This window comes from Melopsittacus undulatus, chromosome 1 (genome assembly GCF_012275295.1).
Source record: "Melopsittacus undulatus isolate bMelUnd1 chromosome 1, bMelUnd1.mat.Z, whole genome shotgun sequence".
In the NCBI taxonomy this organism is placed as follows: Eukaryota; Metazoa; Chordata; class Aves; order Psittaciformes; family Psittaculidae; genus Melopsittacus; species Melopsittacus undulatus.
The window spans coordinates 59600442-59617870 of NC_047527.1; the positions used below are offsets into that span (position 1 = coordinate 59600442).

The following is a 17429-nucleotide window of genomic DNA, read 5'->3' on the forward strand; positions in this document are numbered from 1 at the left end:
TTTTTTCCTCTCTTCTGTTTTTTGCAGCTTGTGTCCTTGATTCATCCTTTTTGTTTGGGGGATTTGTTTTGGATATGAGATCAAGCTACCAAAATTGACTCCCGTGTAAGGAATGTGGGAATGGAAATAGGTCACAAGGAATCTTTCCCTGTCATGTCACTCACCTTTCATAAATGTAGCAGACTGATTTTTAGAAGCAATTTCTTTTCTTTTTTTTTTTAAAAAAATCTTATTCTTTCCCATTGCTCTCCCACCAACAACGCGGAGCAGTGCTGAGTGTTGGTGACAGAGGCTCCCCAGGGTCTGAGGTGCCAGGAGCAATGGGGGTCCCCATAGGTGTCCATCAGGGCAAGGCTTGGCAGCAAGGAGAGGGGATGCCCTCAGGCCCTTACAGCCACTATTAATAACTGCTTTCCTACCCCTTGTGCCTTAACCCCAGCATAAAGCATGCTCGAAACCATGTCTTTTGTCAGTCTTTTCTGTAGGCTACTTAAGCCAAATTCCTATGCTCTGAGACAATTCGCTTCTCTGACCATCTAAGTAGCACTCCAGAGAACTGTTGCTGTAGTTCCAGCTCATCATCCATGGGTGACCAGAGCTGTGCCTGGCATTCCATCTGGGACTATGCTCACCTCAGCCTTACCCAAAGTCATAGCACTAACTTCACTCCCCCAGACACCACCTGCCAAATTTCTAAATCATAGAATGGGTTGTAAAGGACATTAAACATCATCTAGTTCCAACCCCCTGGCCATGGTCAGGGACACCTTGCATTAGACAAATGACATAGTTCTCCCCCCATGGCAGCCCCTGGTAATTCATGGATCTTCCATGACCAGCTACTATGTCCCACTCCTTTCCAGCTCATGAGCTCTCAGTTACTTTTCTTTGTTCTGGTTTTACTTCTGCCATCATCAGGGTCATCAAGCTATTCCATTTTTCTTCTCTGTCATCACTCCATTTTCCAGCTTGATCTCAACAATGATCTCAACAAATTTTGTCAGCTCATTTCTGTGGCCAATAGGTTGGACTGAGTGGTGAACCTTCCTCAGTAACCCATGTTAATAATTATACAACAGCCTAGGGGCAACCCCCATTTTTATAGTTCTTTGAAGAATACCTGTAAAGTGATGAGTTCCCAAATTGTTACACTCATACATGATTCACAGCTATATGTATCAGAGCTATGCAATTACTTGTGAACAGAAGCAGCTTCAGCAGTTTCCATCTTACAAGGACCTGCCTCATTTAGGTTAGGGACAGGGTAATAGCAAGCCTTACCTGAATCTTTATATTTCTGCACATGGAATGACTTTATGCATTTCTGCCATGATTAAGATTTAAGGAAACTCTTCACTGGGGGATCTTACTTCACTGCTGCATCTTACTGTTCATGGTACACTTCCCTTATCTAATCTACCTAAACCACATCTAAATCGATTTAAATCTATGTAATTTATCTAAACCACAAATGTAGGAAGGCCATTATGATACTTCCATCACTGCGTGGAATAATCCAGTTATCCAGGCAGACTCTGGCCAAGATCCCCCACATTTCTCCGATTTTATATTCACCTGTATTGTATCCCCTCTTATTATCTCCCATATAATACCTCATATCTCTCCCCTATTATTCATGTTCTTGCTCATCACTGGAGAGTGGGAAGCTCATCACCACTCGAATACCTGGAGGTGATGCTCAGCACAGCAGGGTGACCGCGCCACCAACGGTAACACACCCCCTCCACCACCGCCGTGGCCCTGGGTCGCTATGCCGCAGTACGACCGCTGGGGGAGCTGCAGAGCAGAGCCACCGCTCCGCAACAGGAAGAACCCCCCCCCCAGGCCCCGCCCCGTCTCGCAGCAGACGTTCCGGATTGGCCACCGCGGTTTGCTGCGCGGGGCGGGGCCACGCGGGGGTATTTAAAGCGCCGCGGCTGCAGCTGCCGTCTACCTTAGGGAGCCGTGCCACTCGTGGGATTGTGAGTGGGGGCTTGGCGGGGCGGGCGGGTTGGAGCCGTGCCCCCTTCATGCTGTGCCCTTTCCTTGCGGTTCCACCGGCGGCTGCCCGCAAGCCGCGGCCTTGCGGGGAGGCTCGGGAGGGTGCCGGGTGCGCGGCATCCCCGGCTGGCCGGGCCTTGTCCCGTGGCCCGTGGTGGGCGGTGCTTGCCCAGCTTCGTGAGGCGGCCCGGCGCCGTAGTTGCTCCTCAGAGGAAAGGTGTCGCTCCCCCCCCTTCTTCCCTAAGTTCGTTCTCGGTCCCCGTGAGCCTCCGTCCTCCTGCGGGCTCGTTTCTCTGCGATCACAGGGCTCGGGGCTACGGAGCTTTCCCTTTTCCTGCAAAACCGCATGAAGCCCGAAATCTGACTTTTTAAGCCAGCATCAGGTCAAAGTGCAAGGCCTGTAGTGTGGGCGTGGGGGGTACATGTGTGCTGCTGCTTTTAGGGGAGAGTGGTGACTGCTGTGTGGTGGCTACAGACCTTTCCTGACTCGATTAAATGCCTTCAACCTCGGTACTAATCTGGCCTGTGGATGCAGGTAGCAAAGTTTTTTCGGGGAAAACAGGCTTCATTGAGGAGCATTCCTCTAACTTGGTTATGTCTCTATAGCTCACTGATGGCCCCTTGGGTTATCATATTTCATAATGTAATTGTTGCAGTGCTGTGATAAAGGTAGAGCTGAGGAGCCTCTTCCATGTGCGGGTAGGAAGGGTAAAATTTTCCTGTCCAAGGGACCTTCAGGAACTGCTAGCCCTGGTTTTGAAGAGGGGAGGTGAAGCAATACCCAGCCTTGTGCAGTGCAGTAAGTGGTATGTGCTTTTCCAAGTCTGAAGCTTTCTGGGGCAGACTTTGCAGCTCTACCATGAGACTTGAGCTATTTAATGCCCCTCAAACTTTTAAGAATATTTAACTATGATTAAGACAACATTTAAAGTAGTCCCTGACTTAGGAAGTAACTCAAATCTGTGTTGGACAGAATATTAGCCTCTATGTAATGTGTTGTATTTTGTGGCTGTACTGCAAAGCTAGACCTCATGTTCCTGTAGGGACTGCCTCTGTGTTGGTTTCTCTGAAAAGCTCCAGATGAATCACGTCTGAGCTCTAAATGCATGGGAGGATTGTGGCTTTCTTGGGGAAACCAGGCTTCAGTGAGAAGCGTTCCTTTAACTTGGTTGTATCTATTATGATTCACTTTTCATGGCTATTCAAGGGAATGCTTAAGCTGTCTGGTAGTTTGGGGTTCTTCTAATTGGTGTTTAAAACTCAGTATGCAAATTTAAAACTGATGGTTGCTGTAAATAAAATAGAAGCATTCTCCAGGGGGTTAAAGGATTTTTGGATGTCAGACATTAGTGACCTGTGCAAGTATAACCCTGCTTGAAAGAAAATGTGTTCTGCAAGTCTTGCAGATTGAGGGTGGTAGGATGTGCTTATATTGCAGTATGTTGTGTGGGACAACCTGCAGATTCAAAGTGTTAGTTTCAGTTATGTGGAGTAGTCAGCTGTTCAAGAAATCCAAAGGCAGTCAGATGTTTTAACTATCGTACTTGTCTTGTGACTTACATGTAGAAGCAGAAGAAAGGCTTAAAGGGTCTGGCATAAAGCTGACTGGACAAAATACTGAATCACAGCAGCTAGTGCTGCTGAACAAACATGTTCATTGTGTTACACAGACATTGGAGTTTTTCTCATGGTCTAGGTGCTTGGGTTTCAGAGGGCATATTTGCAAAGCTCATTATTTTCCTGGCTTAGAGGAGGTGCTGTGTCTGTAGTTCTACCTTGAGAACTAGATTTAGGCTCATTGGTTTTGTTGGTTGGGTGGGCAATATGTCTTTTTAATATGGACTTTTAACAGGTAAGGAAGACAGAAAAATCCAAGACCTCTCCCTTCCTAAATTACTAACATGAATTTCAGTTGAAACTAAAACAAAACTAGGAAGTGGTAGCACTGAACTAGTCACTGACCACTGGCTCATGGGCTGCTGGGACTGGTTTCTGTTCCTCTGGCTTCACTCTGACCTCCTTTGGTAAGGCTGAGTGGCAAGTTAGGACTGTAAGCTGCCTGCTTTTAACTTCCTTTGTGGAGCATAAAGTGTGGTGCTTCCTTGGGCCCAGCTACTAGCATTCAAGCCTATGGCACACAATTAGTTGAACTCTTAAAATGAAATCTATTCTTTGAAGTTGCATTTTACTTAAGTAACATTTGGCCTGTAATTCACTTGTAAGTATATTACTTGAAATATCTTAATAAAGCAGCTTCCTCAGTTTAAACTCCAAAGGGCTTTTGTTTTGGGGGGGAGGGGAGAGGCAGAAAACTGGTTTTGGGGTCAGATATGCTCTTGTTTAACCACTTCCCTGTGTGTGAATAGGTGGCCTCAAGTTTATGTTAGCTTGGTTTCTGGCCTTAGAAATTGAAAGATGAAAAGTCTTCTGTGGCTGCTTAATTACTGATGCTTGCTTCTTAAACCTGTGAAGACTAAACTGTTTTTCTGTTACAGAATCTTCAGCAACGCTGTTCTAGTCAGAATATGTCTGCTCTTGAAACTCTCTTTCAATACATAGATGAACACCAGGACCTCTATATTCATGTAAGTTTTCTTTGAATTTTGCCCTGCAGCACCAGATAGGTATAGGATATTAAATGCTAGCTGGTCAGCTTTATGCTTTTTGTAACACCTGTATAATATGCCTGATAATAGGGTAATGCCAAATAACTGAGGGGGGGAGCAGGCAGCAGGTATGACTGACTTGAGTCAAGCCAGAAAACTTTAAGTTTAAGCATAGTTCTGTTCAAAGACCTAAATCTCCATGGCAGGTTGATTAAAAAAATGCTCTATTACTGTATAGTACAGGCAGTGACTTATATAGAGGTACAAGAAGTTTGATGCTCTTCCTCAATGTCAAACTAGGTTTATACTGTCTTCCCTGTTTTGAGATGGGACAGGAAAGGTAGCAACAAAGCTGGAATAAAATTTTCTCCTATGAAACTGTTCATATTGGGGTATAAGGGAGAGGTTACTTTATGTAATTTGCTATTTAACCTGCTGTTTAAGTGCACTTTGTATTGCAGTCCCTATCACATGTGATGGAACCAGTTGTATATCATGGTAAACAGGCAAGAACTATGTCAAGTTTTTCTGCCAGTTGTTCTTGCTTACCGTGCTTGGGGGGAAGGAAGCTAAGGTGACCTTTCTGAGAAGCCTGAAAGACATTTACTGGTTCTGGATGCTTAATGGCAACCAGCAAGGTTTGATATGCACAAGCTGTCATACTCTTAAGCTTACCTTATGATCTGTAGACTTTACGCTACACTGCAGGGGCAGCTGTAGGAATGTGATGACTTGGGGAGCTTTTGAGTGGAGTATTAATAGAGTACTCCTTCATCAGAGGACAGAGCTGCTTTGTCTCAAGTTTAAGCTCACCTTTTAGTTCAATTGCAAGTTATTGCATTTGTATAGAGCTTCCCATGCCATAATTCATGTGTAATTAGCTTCATTTTTTCCGTCTTTTTGTAGAGGCTGGCTGAATGGGTGGCAATTCAGAGTGTGTCAGCATGGCCAGAGAAGAGGGCTGAAATCAAGCGTATGATGGAGGTTGCTGCAAAGGACATTGAGCGTCTGGGAGGCACAACCCAACTTATGGATATTGGGAAACAAAAGGTATGTGAGCATCTGAATGTCAGCTTAGTAGAAGTCGTTTCTTTAGAAAACAAGGTGTTGCACTAGGGAGTGCTGGCTTCTTATAATCTCACCAAGAAAGCCACTTAGACTCCATAAAGTATAATTTAAAATGCTGTTTATGCTAACCTCTTCCTAGTGGTAGCTCTAACAATCTTATGTCCCTTCAGATATGGGGAACCCCAAGCTATGTAGCATCTAGTAGGCATCCAGTAAGTGTACAGCATTATTCTGTGCAAATCCCATTCATGGAAATGTTATCCCATTTTGTTAAGTTTGTTTAATTCTAGTTCCAAACAAAAGGGATATTCACACAAGAAATATTTGCTGCACTTTTATCTAAAGAGAAGGACATGCAGGTTGTGTAATCCCCAGTGCCAAGTGGGAACTGCTTGCAAGCTACTGTCAGCTGGCTAAGTTTGCCTTCCTGCCTGCTTTGCACTGTGCATATCCTTGAGCTGCAAGATAAAGCTGTGTGTGCAGCTTAGCACAGCACAGGTTTGGGTGTATTCCGGCTAATTATGTGGATCGCTAATTCTTGATGTCTGATCTTCTGCTCAGGATTGCCACAGAAGGGTCTTGTGGCTAGTGGTGTAGAAAAGCAGTAGCTGTTGGGGTAAAGGATAATGTCTTTTCTGACACATGGCCTGAGCTTCCTTGGGATCCAAATCAGTTAAGCATGTTGTGCTACATTTTGAACTATGTATTCAATGTATTTTAAATACCTGTCTAACTGAACATGGAAACAGCACCTGCCAACAAATGTTAGACATTTTTAACAGCAGGCTAGTGTTGGACCTTAGACTCAGAGTGTAAAGATACCGTCTGAAATCTCAGTAAGTCTTCCAAAGACTTTTAGGCTCTACAGAACTGTTAACATTTGTCACAAGGTTGCACTGCACCCTTACTAGAAACAAAAAAATTAATAGGCCGAGTCCTGTCCTTATTTTTAGTGATCTGAATTGCTTTTATTCAGCTGAAAAATATATCTGCTTATGAAAAATATTATAATCTTATACTAGGGAACAATCCATTTGATAAGTTTCTCCTTTGAAGTGCCTAGATACTGCATGTCACAGAATAGGACCCATACCAAAATTGTTACATTATCATTTAAATAGTGACATTGAGAATGCTGTTGTTTGCTATTTGTAAGATTGTCATTGTAGTTGGTACTGGTGACTGCTGGGTGAAATCTGTGTGTATCAGGACCCTCTGAACAATTCCAGCTTTTGGTAGCTGGAATACACTTGTTTATAGCACTAAAGGTTCCAGCAAGGAAGTGTCTGACTTCATGTTCCCTCTTGGGAGGGAATCTGTAGGATAATTCTAGTTTTGCTACTACGTTCAGCTGAAAATCCTGTCAAAAGTATTTCGGTTAATTCAGACACAAGCTTTTTCCTCTAATCAGTGTAATTTCTGGGGGGCAAGAACTTACTTTTAGTTTGTTACAAGCACCTTTTCTATTAGGAATTCTTGCAGCTTGGATTCAAGTTAACTTCAGTATTTAGTTTACTATTAAGTATAGATAAAATTAGTCAGTGTATTACTTACATTGCTGCTGTATCAGTGAAGGACAATGTAAAGCAACAGAAGAACTTGTCCAGTCTTAGTTTGCTGCTACACAACAGTTTGTATTGTCTACTGATTAAGTGTAAATTCTTTCAGTAATGCTTTAATCAGAGCTGCAGCTGTCCAAGGACTATAACATGCTGATTTTTTAAAAAAATAATTGGAACTTGGAGCTCATGTGAGCAGAAAGTCAAAGCTGATCTTGATATACTGCATAGTGCTGATGAGTGTGTTCACTGAGAGAGAAATACATGCTGACTGAGTAGCATGTCATAATTGCTTATGGGGTATTCCAAAGGACTAAGCAAAGTCTAGCTCTTGAACAAAGATCATCAGCACTACCCTGTCCTTAGTTTAACAGCATAGGCTTGTATAGGGAAATAAATCTGTTGTGCTGGCCTTATTTGGGTGCAGGCATGTGTTATACTTGGTGATACCACTGTCGGGAAACTTTAGAGCTGTCCTGGGTGCAGGATAAAAGTGCAGTGACAAGCAATACAGAATGCAATATTGAATGGAGTTTATCACTTATGCTTATGTCAGCATTAGATATGGCAGTATGGCATGCCGACAGCTTTCTCTGCTAAAATCTGATATGGGATTGCTAGTTTAAAGCTAACAGTTCTGAGTGGCTTGGAACATTTTGACTATTATTGGAACTTGTCATGGAACTTACACTGCTTCTGGCAATCGGTTTAGCTTATTTTTGTTTAGCTGTCTCAATGTTAATTGATCTGATAAATATGTGCCATTATGGTGTTCCACATTTGAATAAAACTTCTTGCATCCTATTTCTAGCTACCAGATGGATCAGAGATCCCTCTTCCACCAGTTGTTTTGGGAACACTGGGCTCAGATCCAAATAAAAAGACTGTGTGTGTATATGGTCACCTGGATGTTCAGCCAGCATTACTGGAGGATGGCTGGGACAGTGAGCCCTTCACATTGGTAGAAAGAGAAGGTAAGAGCAGTGGACTTCAACTGATGAGCAATTCTCTAAGAAGAATTGTATTTCTTAACTGTACTAAAGTTGTGCCCTTGATCGAAAAGGGGAAGGAGAGTAACAGCAGACATGGATATTTATTTTATACTGCTGAGAAAGTATGCAAGGTGGGAAATGGTAAACAGTAGAGTTGCAGCATTTTCTATCTCTGATAGGTTGTACTTGCATGTAATCTTTCCTACAGCTACAGCAAAGTCTTACCTGCTGTCTTTCATTGTAACAGTTTGTTGCCAGGAAGCTTTCAGGAGCTAGTTTCTTATGCTGTTCACAACTTGCAGCCTGTGGGGACTTTGGACCACTACCGTGGGCAAAGACTCAACACAGCTGCTTTATGCCTGGTAAAAGAAGTGGTATGTCAGCCTCTCTGGGTTGCCTTGTGTTTGCATCCAGTGGTATGATAAGTACTGCAGAATCTGTATTTTACAGAGCTAATGCCCAGGCAGGTGTCCCCTTCCCATAAACAGGGATGAAGAAATCATACAGTAACTCCTGTTGAAACAACACATTGCTAGTAGACAAGAGGAGACTGAAGATTCCTTTTCTGTTTAAAGCTGGTGGTGCCCAGCCTTTTCCTTGTTTTATTTGCTCAGTGTTGAGTGTCAAAGGTCATATGAATAGAAGGACATTAACCATTCTTGTTGGATAAGTGTTAATCATTGCCAAGAGAAGAAGTATATGTGGCAACTAGTATTTGTACTTGGGCACAGGCAGTAGAGCCCAAGTTACTAAGTCAAATTCTCATCTGAGAAAGAGGAAGACTTGCTTCAGGCTGTGGTTTATATCCATGCAGCCTGGCAGTGTAAGAGACATATTTACTTAAGGCTTCTTCCTTACTCTGCAAGTTGTTGGGCCTGTTCTGTCACTGTGGTTACAGCTAGTGCTTAGGGGCTGTAGCCACAGCTGAGTTGTTGCAATATCTGCCTTTACTGTGATTCCATGTGATACATTTCCTGGGACTTCCCTGTAGCCTGTAAAACTGGTTTTTGACTAAAGCCTTTTCTGGGGAGATCAGCTTTTACCCGGAGAATCCAGAGAAGTGATTGGTCACTGGCTACTGAACTCTTCAAGCAAAGAATTATTGAGTTGAAGCTAATACTGGATAGTTTCTGTAAAAGGAGGCAACTTGTTTATCCTTATTGCTGTGTTCATAAAAAATGATACTATTGTGAAGGACATGGGAGCAACATGGTGCAAGGCAGTTACATCTTTTCCAGGCTAATGTTCAACTCATATCCAGGGAGCAATTAGGGGAAGAGGTGGGGTAGCTTTGTAAGTGGGGAACTATTGCAGTCCTGTACCTATCCTACTTGCATGTATATATAGAGCAGGATGTAAAACCACTGATTCTTCTGAAGTAGAAATGGAAGTTAACAGAAGCAGGGCTACAAAGCTTATCCAAAAAGATGCTTCCCCCCTGCAAGCAAGAGGTGACAGAAACTTCATCCCAATTTATCTCCACACTAGTTAATTTGTATCTACAGGGAAGTTGTATGGGCGAGGATCAACAGATGACAAAGGTCCAGTGCTTGCCTGGTTGAATGCCTTGGAGGCTTATCAACAAACTAACCAGGTACGTGCCCAAAATGTATCCTATGTTTTTTGCATACAGCTGAGTCTATCAATAAATGTTATCCAAGCCTCAAAACCTTGAGGCAAGCCTGCTTTTTCAGCTGATCAGAGAAATGATGCAATAGTCTTGTAAATTTGCTGATGTCCCACTAAGGCTGAGTTGACTTGCTGGCTGCAAGTTGGTCTTATAGATGCTTGGATTGCACATGAAATATTTTTTGCTTTAACAAAATATGTAGGATGGAAAATATATATGCAGTCATCTGGTGCAGGAGGAATAATCAAATGGGATCACTTTCATGTAAGGATATCAAATAAGCTTGGCCTTTAGCAATACTAAATGTCTCACTGCCACTGATGTCTAAGAAGAGATTACCTTAGTACCACTAAACTGGGAGTTTAGGTGTTTCTGTTCAAGAAAAAGTGCAATCAGGAATAGCTCAGGTTGTCTGCATTACCTTGCAAGACAAGTTGTGGTTACTTGCAAGAAGAATAACTAGTTCTCGGGTGCTGTCTAGGCATATAGAATATGATAGACTGGATAGACAGGGTAGCTCTGAAACCTACTGTGGCATGCAGTTTCTGTGGTTAGTATTAATTTTCCTAGTCCTGTGACTTAACTTTGGCAACAGATTTCTGCTGGATTCCCACAGTTAAAAGGATTGAGAAGAAGTTGCCACTGAGTTTAGTTAACACTTTCAGCATATGCGTGCAGTCCAAACTTGTTAATTTTATACAAAATATTATTAAATTCCACTGTCATGGAACTAATTTACTTGTGTCCACTTTTCTGCTTTCTACGTGACATGGAAATTACTGACTGTTGAAGGAGTCCAGTGTTTTCACATAGTTAATTGTTCTTGGTTTTAATTTTCAAAGGAGTTTCCAGTAAATATTAAGTTCTGCCTAGAAGGTATGGAAGAATCAGGATCTGAAGGCCTTGATGAACTGATTTTTGCTCAACGAGATACTTTCTTCAAAGATGTAGATTATGTTTGCATTTCTGATAACTACTGGCTAGGCAAGAAGAAGCCTTGTATCACTTATGGCTTGAGGGGTATCTGCTATTACTTCATAGAGGTAAGAGCTAAAGTATAGTGCAAAACCAGTACTATTAAACTGGATTTTCTGCTAAAGAGTGGTAGCTCTAACATTTTCATGCCAATAGCCTTTAAGAAAAGGTGAAACTGGCTAAAATGGAACAGTTTCTGCTAAGTGTCTAAATATCTTCCTTTTACTATTCTAAATGATACTTAGGTGGGAGGGAAAACATTCAGATGTATGAAGCAAGATATCCTGGTACCTTCACTGGAGTATTCTCATGGTATAGATAATCTTCCGATACTTAAATGCAAGAAGAGATGTCACTGAAGTCCCCAAGGTCGGGACAGTCAGTACTAAGGGCTTGTACTCCACAGAGCAATAAAAAGCATATCTGCTTTAATTTACTACAACTGAGTAGTCTGGTTCCAAAAACAGATGCATTCTCAATATGCGCAGCAAAAGGCCAAGGCAAAAGTCTGTTCTGTACATTTGACAGTATCTTCATGATAAAATAACCCCAAATCTTTATTCACTTCAAACCAGGTGGAATGTAGTGACAAGGACCTTCACTCTGGAGTTTATGGTGGTTCAGTACATGAGGCCATGACAGATCTCATTACTCTAATGGGTAAGAAAAGGGAGGTTTCACTGAATGTGTCTGAAATAGGATTAAGAGCCATTAAAGCATAGTGAGCTTGCAGAGTGAGTGCCAAAGGGCTGAATACGCTAGCAAAGCAGTGACTAGTGAAATGGGGCTTGCCAGGTATGTAAGGCTGATGCATAAGATGCAGAAATACAATGGTCTTGCCAAAAAATTTTCTGTCTACTTTAACTCCCCCCTAAAACCTTGCTGCAAACTTGCATGTTAATTACATTGGCTGTCTTCTGCATACTTTTCTACAGGTGTGACACTGAACTCCTTGGGAATTCTGCCTTCAAACAGCCAGCTAACATGTAGCAATAGAATTACAGTTGCAAGGAAGTGAGCATTTTGGATAGCTGCAGATTCCCTAAGTGCTTTCTGTGCTTAGTGGTACAAGCTCTGGAAGGGAGTGGTCAGATTTATGGAATTTTCAGAAGGCAAAGACAACTATTTCCCATGGAAAATGTTCTCAGCAATGACATCTTGTTTGTTCTAGTTGAATCCTGATGTTAGGTGCTTCTTGTTTACAGCTTCTCTTATAGACAAGAAAGGGAAAATCTTAATCCCAGGCATTAATGAAGCAGTGGCACCTGTTACTGATGAAGAGCTGGCACTATATGAGAAGATTGATTTTGACCTGGGAGACTATGCAAAAGATGTAGGAGCAGCAAAACTATTGCATGATACAAAGGTATACTGCATCACTCCCTACCTATCCTGGCTGGCTGTGTTAGATCAAGCTACCTATATTAGTAGAAGGCAGAAACAAGCTTTTGTGGATACTTGTATAGCTACAAAGTAATTTTGTAGGCAGAGAATTAATCTAATATCTTTAAAATGGTGAGATTGCCTTGAAGATAATTTCACCTGGTATACAGTTGACTCCACTCTTAATATTAGCAGTTCTTCTGCAAGGTGTTAGGTGTTTGGAAACTTAAATCTCAATTATTCTATGCTTAAGGGAAGAGGTCTAAACAACTTTAAATTTGCTCCTTAGTCTATATATAAATAACATTTCAAACTTGTACAGAACTTTCTTTGTCTAGTGCTGCTCTCTTAATGCTAGATAAGAACTGCTAGCACTTGTTCAGAGGTCAGATTATGCATCTACACAAAGTATCTGACTTCCTGCATCTATGGGAAGTTTCTTGGGTTATCAGAACATAAATTGTTTGTAGAGATGCCTTCTCATTAGGTGAGATAACAGCTTGATCTAGCTCTCATGAACTTAAGGCTGACATACTGATCACCATCTTAGACCTGGCAAGCAAGGACAATTTTGTAGCCATTAACTGGGCAGCTGCCCAAATCTTTGAACAGCTCAAGTTCAATAAACTCATGTCTGAACTCAAATCTTTATCCTGGGAGCTCTCCATATAAGTACTTTTAACAGCATTGAATTCTACAGGGTATAGGTCTTGCATGCTAATTTTAAAGTATTAAACCCTAGATGTAAATATGTCTCACCATAAAAAACAGAAACAAGTGTTGTAAAAGACAAATTTACATATGCAGGGCTGTTTTCTGTCCTAGTACTGTAAGGAGGAGACTCAACTAAAATGGGTATGAGTAACGATTTTATATCCTCAACCTTGTCTTTACATGTTTGTCTTTATATCAACTGGGAGCACACAGACCTCCTTTTGTAGGCTTGTCCTATAAAGTAATGGATGAAATATGGCTTTTGTATAAGGAGGAGCTGGCAAGATACTCTTTGATAGCAAACTAAAGCAGTTCAGTCTTATACTGAAATCCTAGCTCAACTTACCATGGGAGTTCTAATTTTCATGCATGCAAGAAGAATCTTAGGGCTAAGGAGAGAGATGGGAGCGAAGGCTGTAGTATGTGAGATATGGTGCTTGAGAGATTTGAACTGTGGCATTTCAATTTGCTTGGCAAGTTCAGAGGCAGGTTGTATCTGGAATAAAGTAAACCCTGAACATAAAGGCCACAAAATTTCTAAGTCTCAAACCTGAAGTTAATGTTTGAGATACTGTAGCTGTCTATATGGGATACAGATGTGTTTCAGTATCCAGTGTACTGAACAGCTGTGTCCAAGGCTGTGTCCAAGGCAGCAAGAAGGAAATGCAGAGGTGTAGCTGAAAAAGGCAATAGTACTCATTTTAATCAACCTGGAGTTCATGCAGTTTAATGGAACTGATGATATAAATCGTGAAGGAGCAATGCTGTGTGCCTCAGTCTACATGTGGTGAGGCTTTCAGCAAACCTGTGAATCTTCATAAACATGTGACTCAGTGAAGGCACCTGCCTGACTTGAGGCAGTGGGGACTAGACCTTCCAATACATTCCCTGCACACTGTGCTTAAGAACCTATATATATGGTGTATAGATAAGGTATGCATGGATATATGTATCTTACGTATGTGTATACATACTGATATATATGGTATTTGTATCCTTGTCAGAAACAAGACCATTTGTGTTCTACAAGTTCCATAGAACTAGGAGAACCAGAACAACCTAGCTGTTGTATCAAATGTGTGCCTAATGGGAATAACAGCTTCTGTTTATAACTGAGAAATTTATAAATGAGGAGCTGCATTTCTGGATGGGGGAAAGCACTGTTTCTTCCAAAGTCTATTAGACTGAAGAAATTATTACTTTGAGGAACTCTGTCAAACTTGATTTAACTTTTCATACTTCTCTTTGCTTCTGCAGAGAGATATCCTTATGCATAGGTGGAGATACCCTTCCTTGTCTCTCCATGGAATTGAAGGAGCCTTCTCAGCCTCTGGAGCCAAGACTGTGATTCCTAGGAAAGTGATTGGAAAGTTCTCAATCAGACTTGTGCCAAACATGACTCCTGAAGAAGTCACAAAGCATGTATGTTGAGATGAATTGGTGGTGTCAAAACAACTAGTGTCTTGATTTTAGTTCTTCTCCATGCTAAGGGCAAAGTATTTGTTTTCTAAAACATGTGTTTACTTCCACTTTCCCTGTTCTGCACCTCTACTTGGATAGTTGAGGGAATTGCTGTATGGCTCACATACAGGAATTGTGTGACTGTTGTGGCCTGAATATTCAGTTTCTCTTGATGAACTCAAGGGGCTCAGAAGTGAAGGCTAATTTAATTGTAGGGCACTTGGATTGCCAGAAGTGCGTATTCAGAAACATAAGTTTGATATACTGGCTAACTGTTCTACAGTATATTGTTAACTTGCCTAAAGGAGATACTCTGATTTCAGGGCAAAGATACATAGTAATAATATGAAATAATAGTAATGGGAAAAGTATTGCTGCACAGTAGTAGTGACCTGCAAGACCCTAAGATGCTTTCAGTATAGTCTTTACCAGAGTTCATAGAAGTGCTAACAGTAGATAAGGTTGTTCAATCTTTCTCATAGGTTGAAGAATATGTGAGCAAAAAATTTGCAGAGCTGCATAGCCCAAACAAATTCAGAGTGTACTTAGGCCATGGTGGAAAGCCCTGGGTGTCAGACTTCAACCATCCCCACTACATGGCTGGTAGGAGGGCCATGAAGACAGGTCAGTGCATTTTCTGCTTACCACTGGGAGAAGTAAAGCTCTTATTCCAGCACCTCAAGAAATACTGAGGAGGTTATGTTTGTGTAGTACGTAGTGTTCTGCACTTAAGCGTGGCTCACTTAAGTAATGAAGCATGTCATATACAGTCCTTGAGTCTGATGTACAAGAACGGCAGAAATGATATCAAGCTCATTCCTACTGTACTGGAACAAGTACGTTGGTACAGTGTTGCCTTTGCATATAGGTGGGACTGTCAGTTCAGGTCACTTGCTTAGCAAAAGCCCTCAAAGTTTAGTCATCCTAGCATTCCACTTTAGCTGCCTTAGCATAACTGATGAATTATATTGGGCAACTAGAGCAAATTCAACTTGTGTTGGAGTACAAACAGGTGTTTGAGCAAAGTGTTATTTGTGGAACTGTTTGGACTGAACTTTGAAAATGACTTCAGCAGTACATCTATGGGAAAGAAGCTCCACAGTTCTGTGGTCTCTGCAGTCTGGCTGATTAAAACAGGAATTGACCAGCACCTGGTACAGATGTAGTTGGTATTTGATGGCTTAAGTGAGGTTTTGTTAAAAACTACAATCTGAACTGACTGGAGTATCCCTTTTCTAGTTTTTGGAGTTGAACCAGACCTGACAAGGGAGGGAGGAAGCATTCCTGTTACACTTACTTTTCAAGAAGCAACAGGCAAGAATGTCATGCTGCTTCCTGTTGGAGCTGCAGATGATGGTGCTCACTCTCAAAATGAGAAGCTAAATAGGTAAGAAAATTTATCCCTATGCCAGGCTGAGTTTACCGTGGGTTTTGGCATGTATTATGAAAAGGACCAAGAAGAGTTGATCTCTTGTTTTCTTAATTTTCTGGAAGCCAAAGTGCCAGTTTTCCATAGCAGGGAATGACTGGTTGGGTAACTAGTCTGTAGCTGAATCTTGTTCTCATCGCTTCTGATTCAATAAATTTAGAATCAGAAGCAGTTTTTATACCTTAGTCTCCAAGCATGGTTATCCCCTATTCCATGGGTGGCTTTTCTGTCTTACCAGGGGAGATGTGGGAAGGCTGGGAGTGGTCTGTTGCCTGCAACAGAAATGTCTGTAGTCCTTTGTATGGATAGGACTGATTGCAAAAAGCACTACAAATGCAGCTCAAACTAAGATGGTGCTAATAGAAGCTATCTTCTTTCCAGGCACAACTACATCCAGGGGGTGAAGATGCTTGGTGCATACCTTTATGAAGTTTCTCAGCTGAAGGATTAAGTTAGACAATTACCTTTTGGTTTATGGATCAGAAGTCTGAATTACCTTATGAAGTGTCATCAGTTACCAAGTCTCACATGGCTCCCCTTTTCCACCAACACTCCTCTGCCTTGGTGGGGGAGAGGGAAACATAGTTCTACTTGAACCAAAAATATTTCCTTAAATGCTTACATCAAGTGACAGACTATTTATCTGGCCAGCAGTACTGAACTGCATCTTTGTCTCCTTTGTATCACATTCAAGTTGTGGTTTGCTGTATTCATCTTGCTTTACAGGAAAAGTAGATGAAAGGTTTTCTCTCAACTGTTAAAGCAGCCACATCAGTTGCAGAACTGCTAGTCAAGTTTAAGATTCTAATTTCTGGATATGTTCTGGAAGAAAGTAGTTGATTATAGGGCTATACTGGAATGTGTTCAAGATGTAGCGAGGCATCTGTCTTGCTGAGTGATTTGAAAGAGCAGTTTGTCTCTTACAGCTTATACCTGATTGCAGGTTTCAATTTACAGTGAATTGGGTTTTAACAACATTCACTGTGGTAATAACTACTGGCCATCTTTTTGTAAAGCTGTCTTTGTACTCCCTAAAAAGGACAATAAATAATCATGCTCTAGAGTCTGTCTCTTGGTCTCTAAGGATTAAATAATGACCTGGGAGGAAAAACAACTTCAGGTGTGTTGAGAGGAACTTTCCTGTAGCCACAGAGGCAGATGAGCAACATGACTACACAGACTGTACTTTCATGGAATCCAAGTTTTCATTCTTTAGGGTCTGGTGTTTTAACAACTTGTAGACTTGAAGCAGATGTTCCTAAATCCTGCTCTTCTGAGAGAAAACAAGCTCATAAAATGTTCTATTTTGGCTTGAAGCCACACTAGCACAGCTGATGATACTGCAGGGGAGTGGGGGGAATTTGGAGGCATAAATGGGGAGAGGAGAGCATCACTCATCACTCACTGCAACTACTGACTGACAACTTCAAGCTGTCTTTTGGAAACAAGACTCCTGGTATTATGTCAAAAACCAACCCCTCTTAAATGCATGCTAATCTGAACTGGGTTTGTCTCACTGACTCTGAATTACCTGACCAGCACTAGCAGGCTAAACTAAGTAAGTATTTGAAGTGATGTCTTGCTCTGAGTACTGTCTGAGAGCATAGTGCA

The 17429-nt window shown here is 41.7% G+C and overlaps 1 protein-coding gene across 1 annotated transcript; it reads left to right on the top strand.

Moving 5' to 3' along the window:
* The first annotated feature begins 1940 nt into the window (after positions 1-1940).
* On the top strand, positions 1941-16881 carry LOC101880886 (carnosine dipeptidase 2). Its single transcript, XM_005153443.4, has 12 exons — positions 1941-1982; positions 4497-4586; positions 5514-5657; positions 8046-8208; positions 9732-9820; positions 10699-10899; positions 11407-11491; positions 12037-12197; positions 14186-14350; positions 14872-15013; positions 15629-15776; positions 16200-16881. Exons 2-12 carry the CDS (start codon positions 4527-4529, stop codon positions 16267-16269), a joined length of 1428 nt encoding a protein of 475 aa, XP_005153500.2. The 5' UTR covers positions 1941-1982; positions 4497-4526; the 3' UTR covers positions 16270-16881.
* Positions 16882-17429: the final 548 nt, after the last annotated feature.

What these genes read in the sequence shown, in the direction of transcription:
- LOC101880886 (XM_005153443.4), top strand. Translation starts at nt 4,527, where the DNA reads ATGTCTGCTCTTGAAACTCTCTTTCAATACATAGATGAACACCAGGAC. An exon ending in CTTATCAACAAACTAACCAG is followed by an intron (nt 9,821 to 10,698) that starts GTACGTGCCCAA and finishes TAATTTTCAAAG; the next exon opens with GAGTTTCCAGTAAATATTAA. An exon ending in AGATCTCATTACTCTAATGG is followed by an intron (nt 11,492 to 12,036) that starts GTAAGAAAAGGG and finishes TCTTGTTTACAG; the next exon opens with CTTCTCTTATAGACAAGAAA.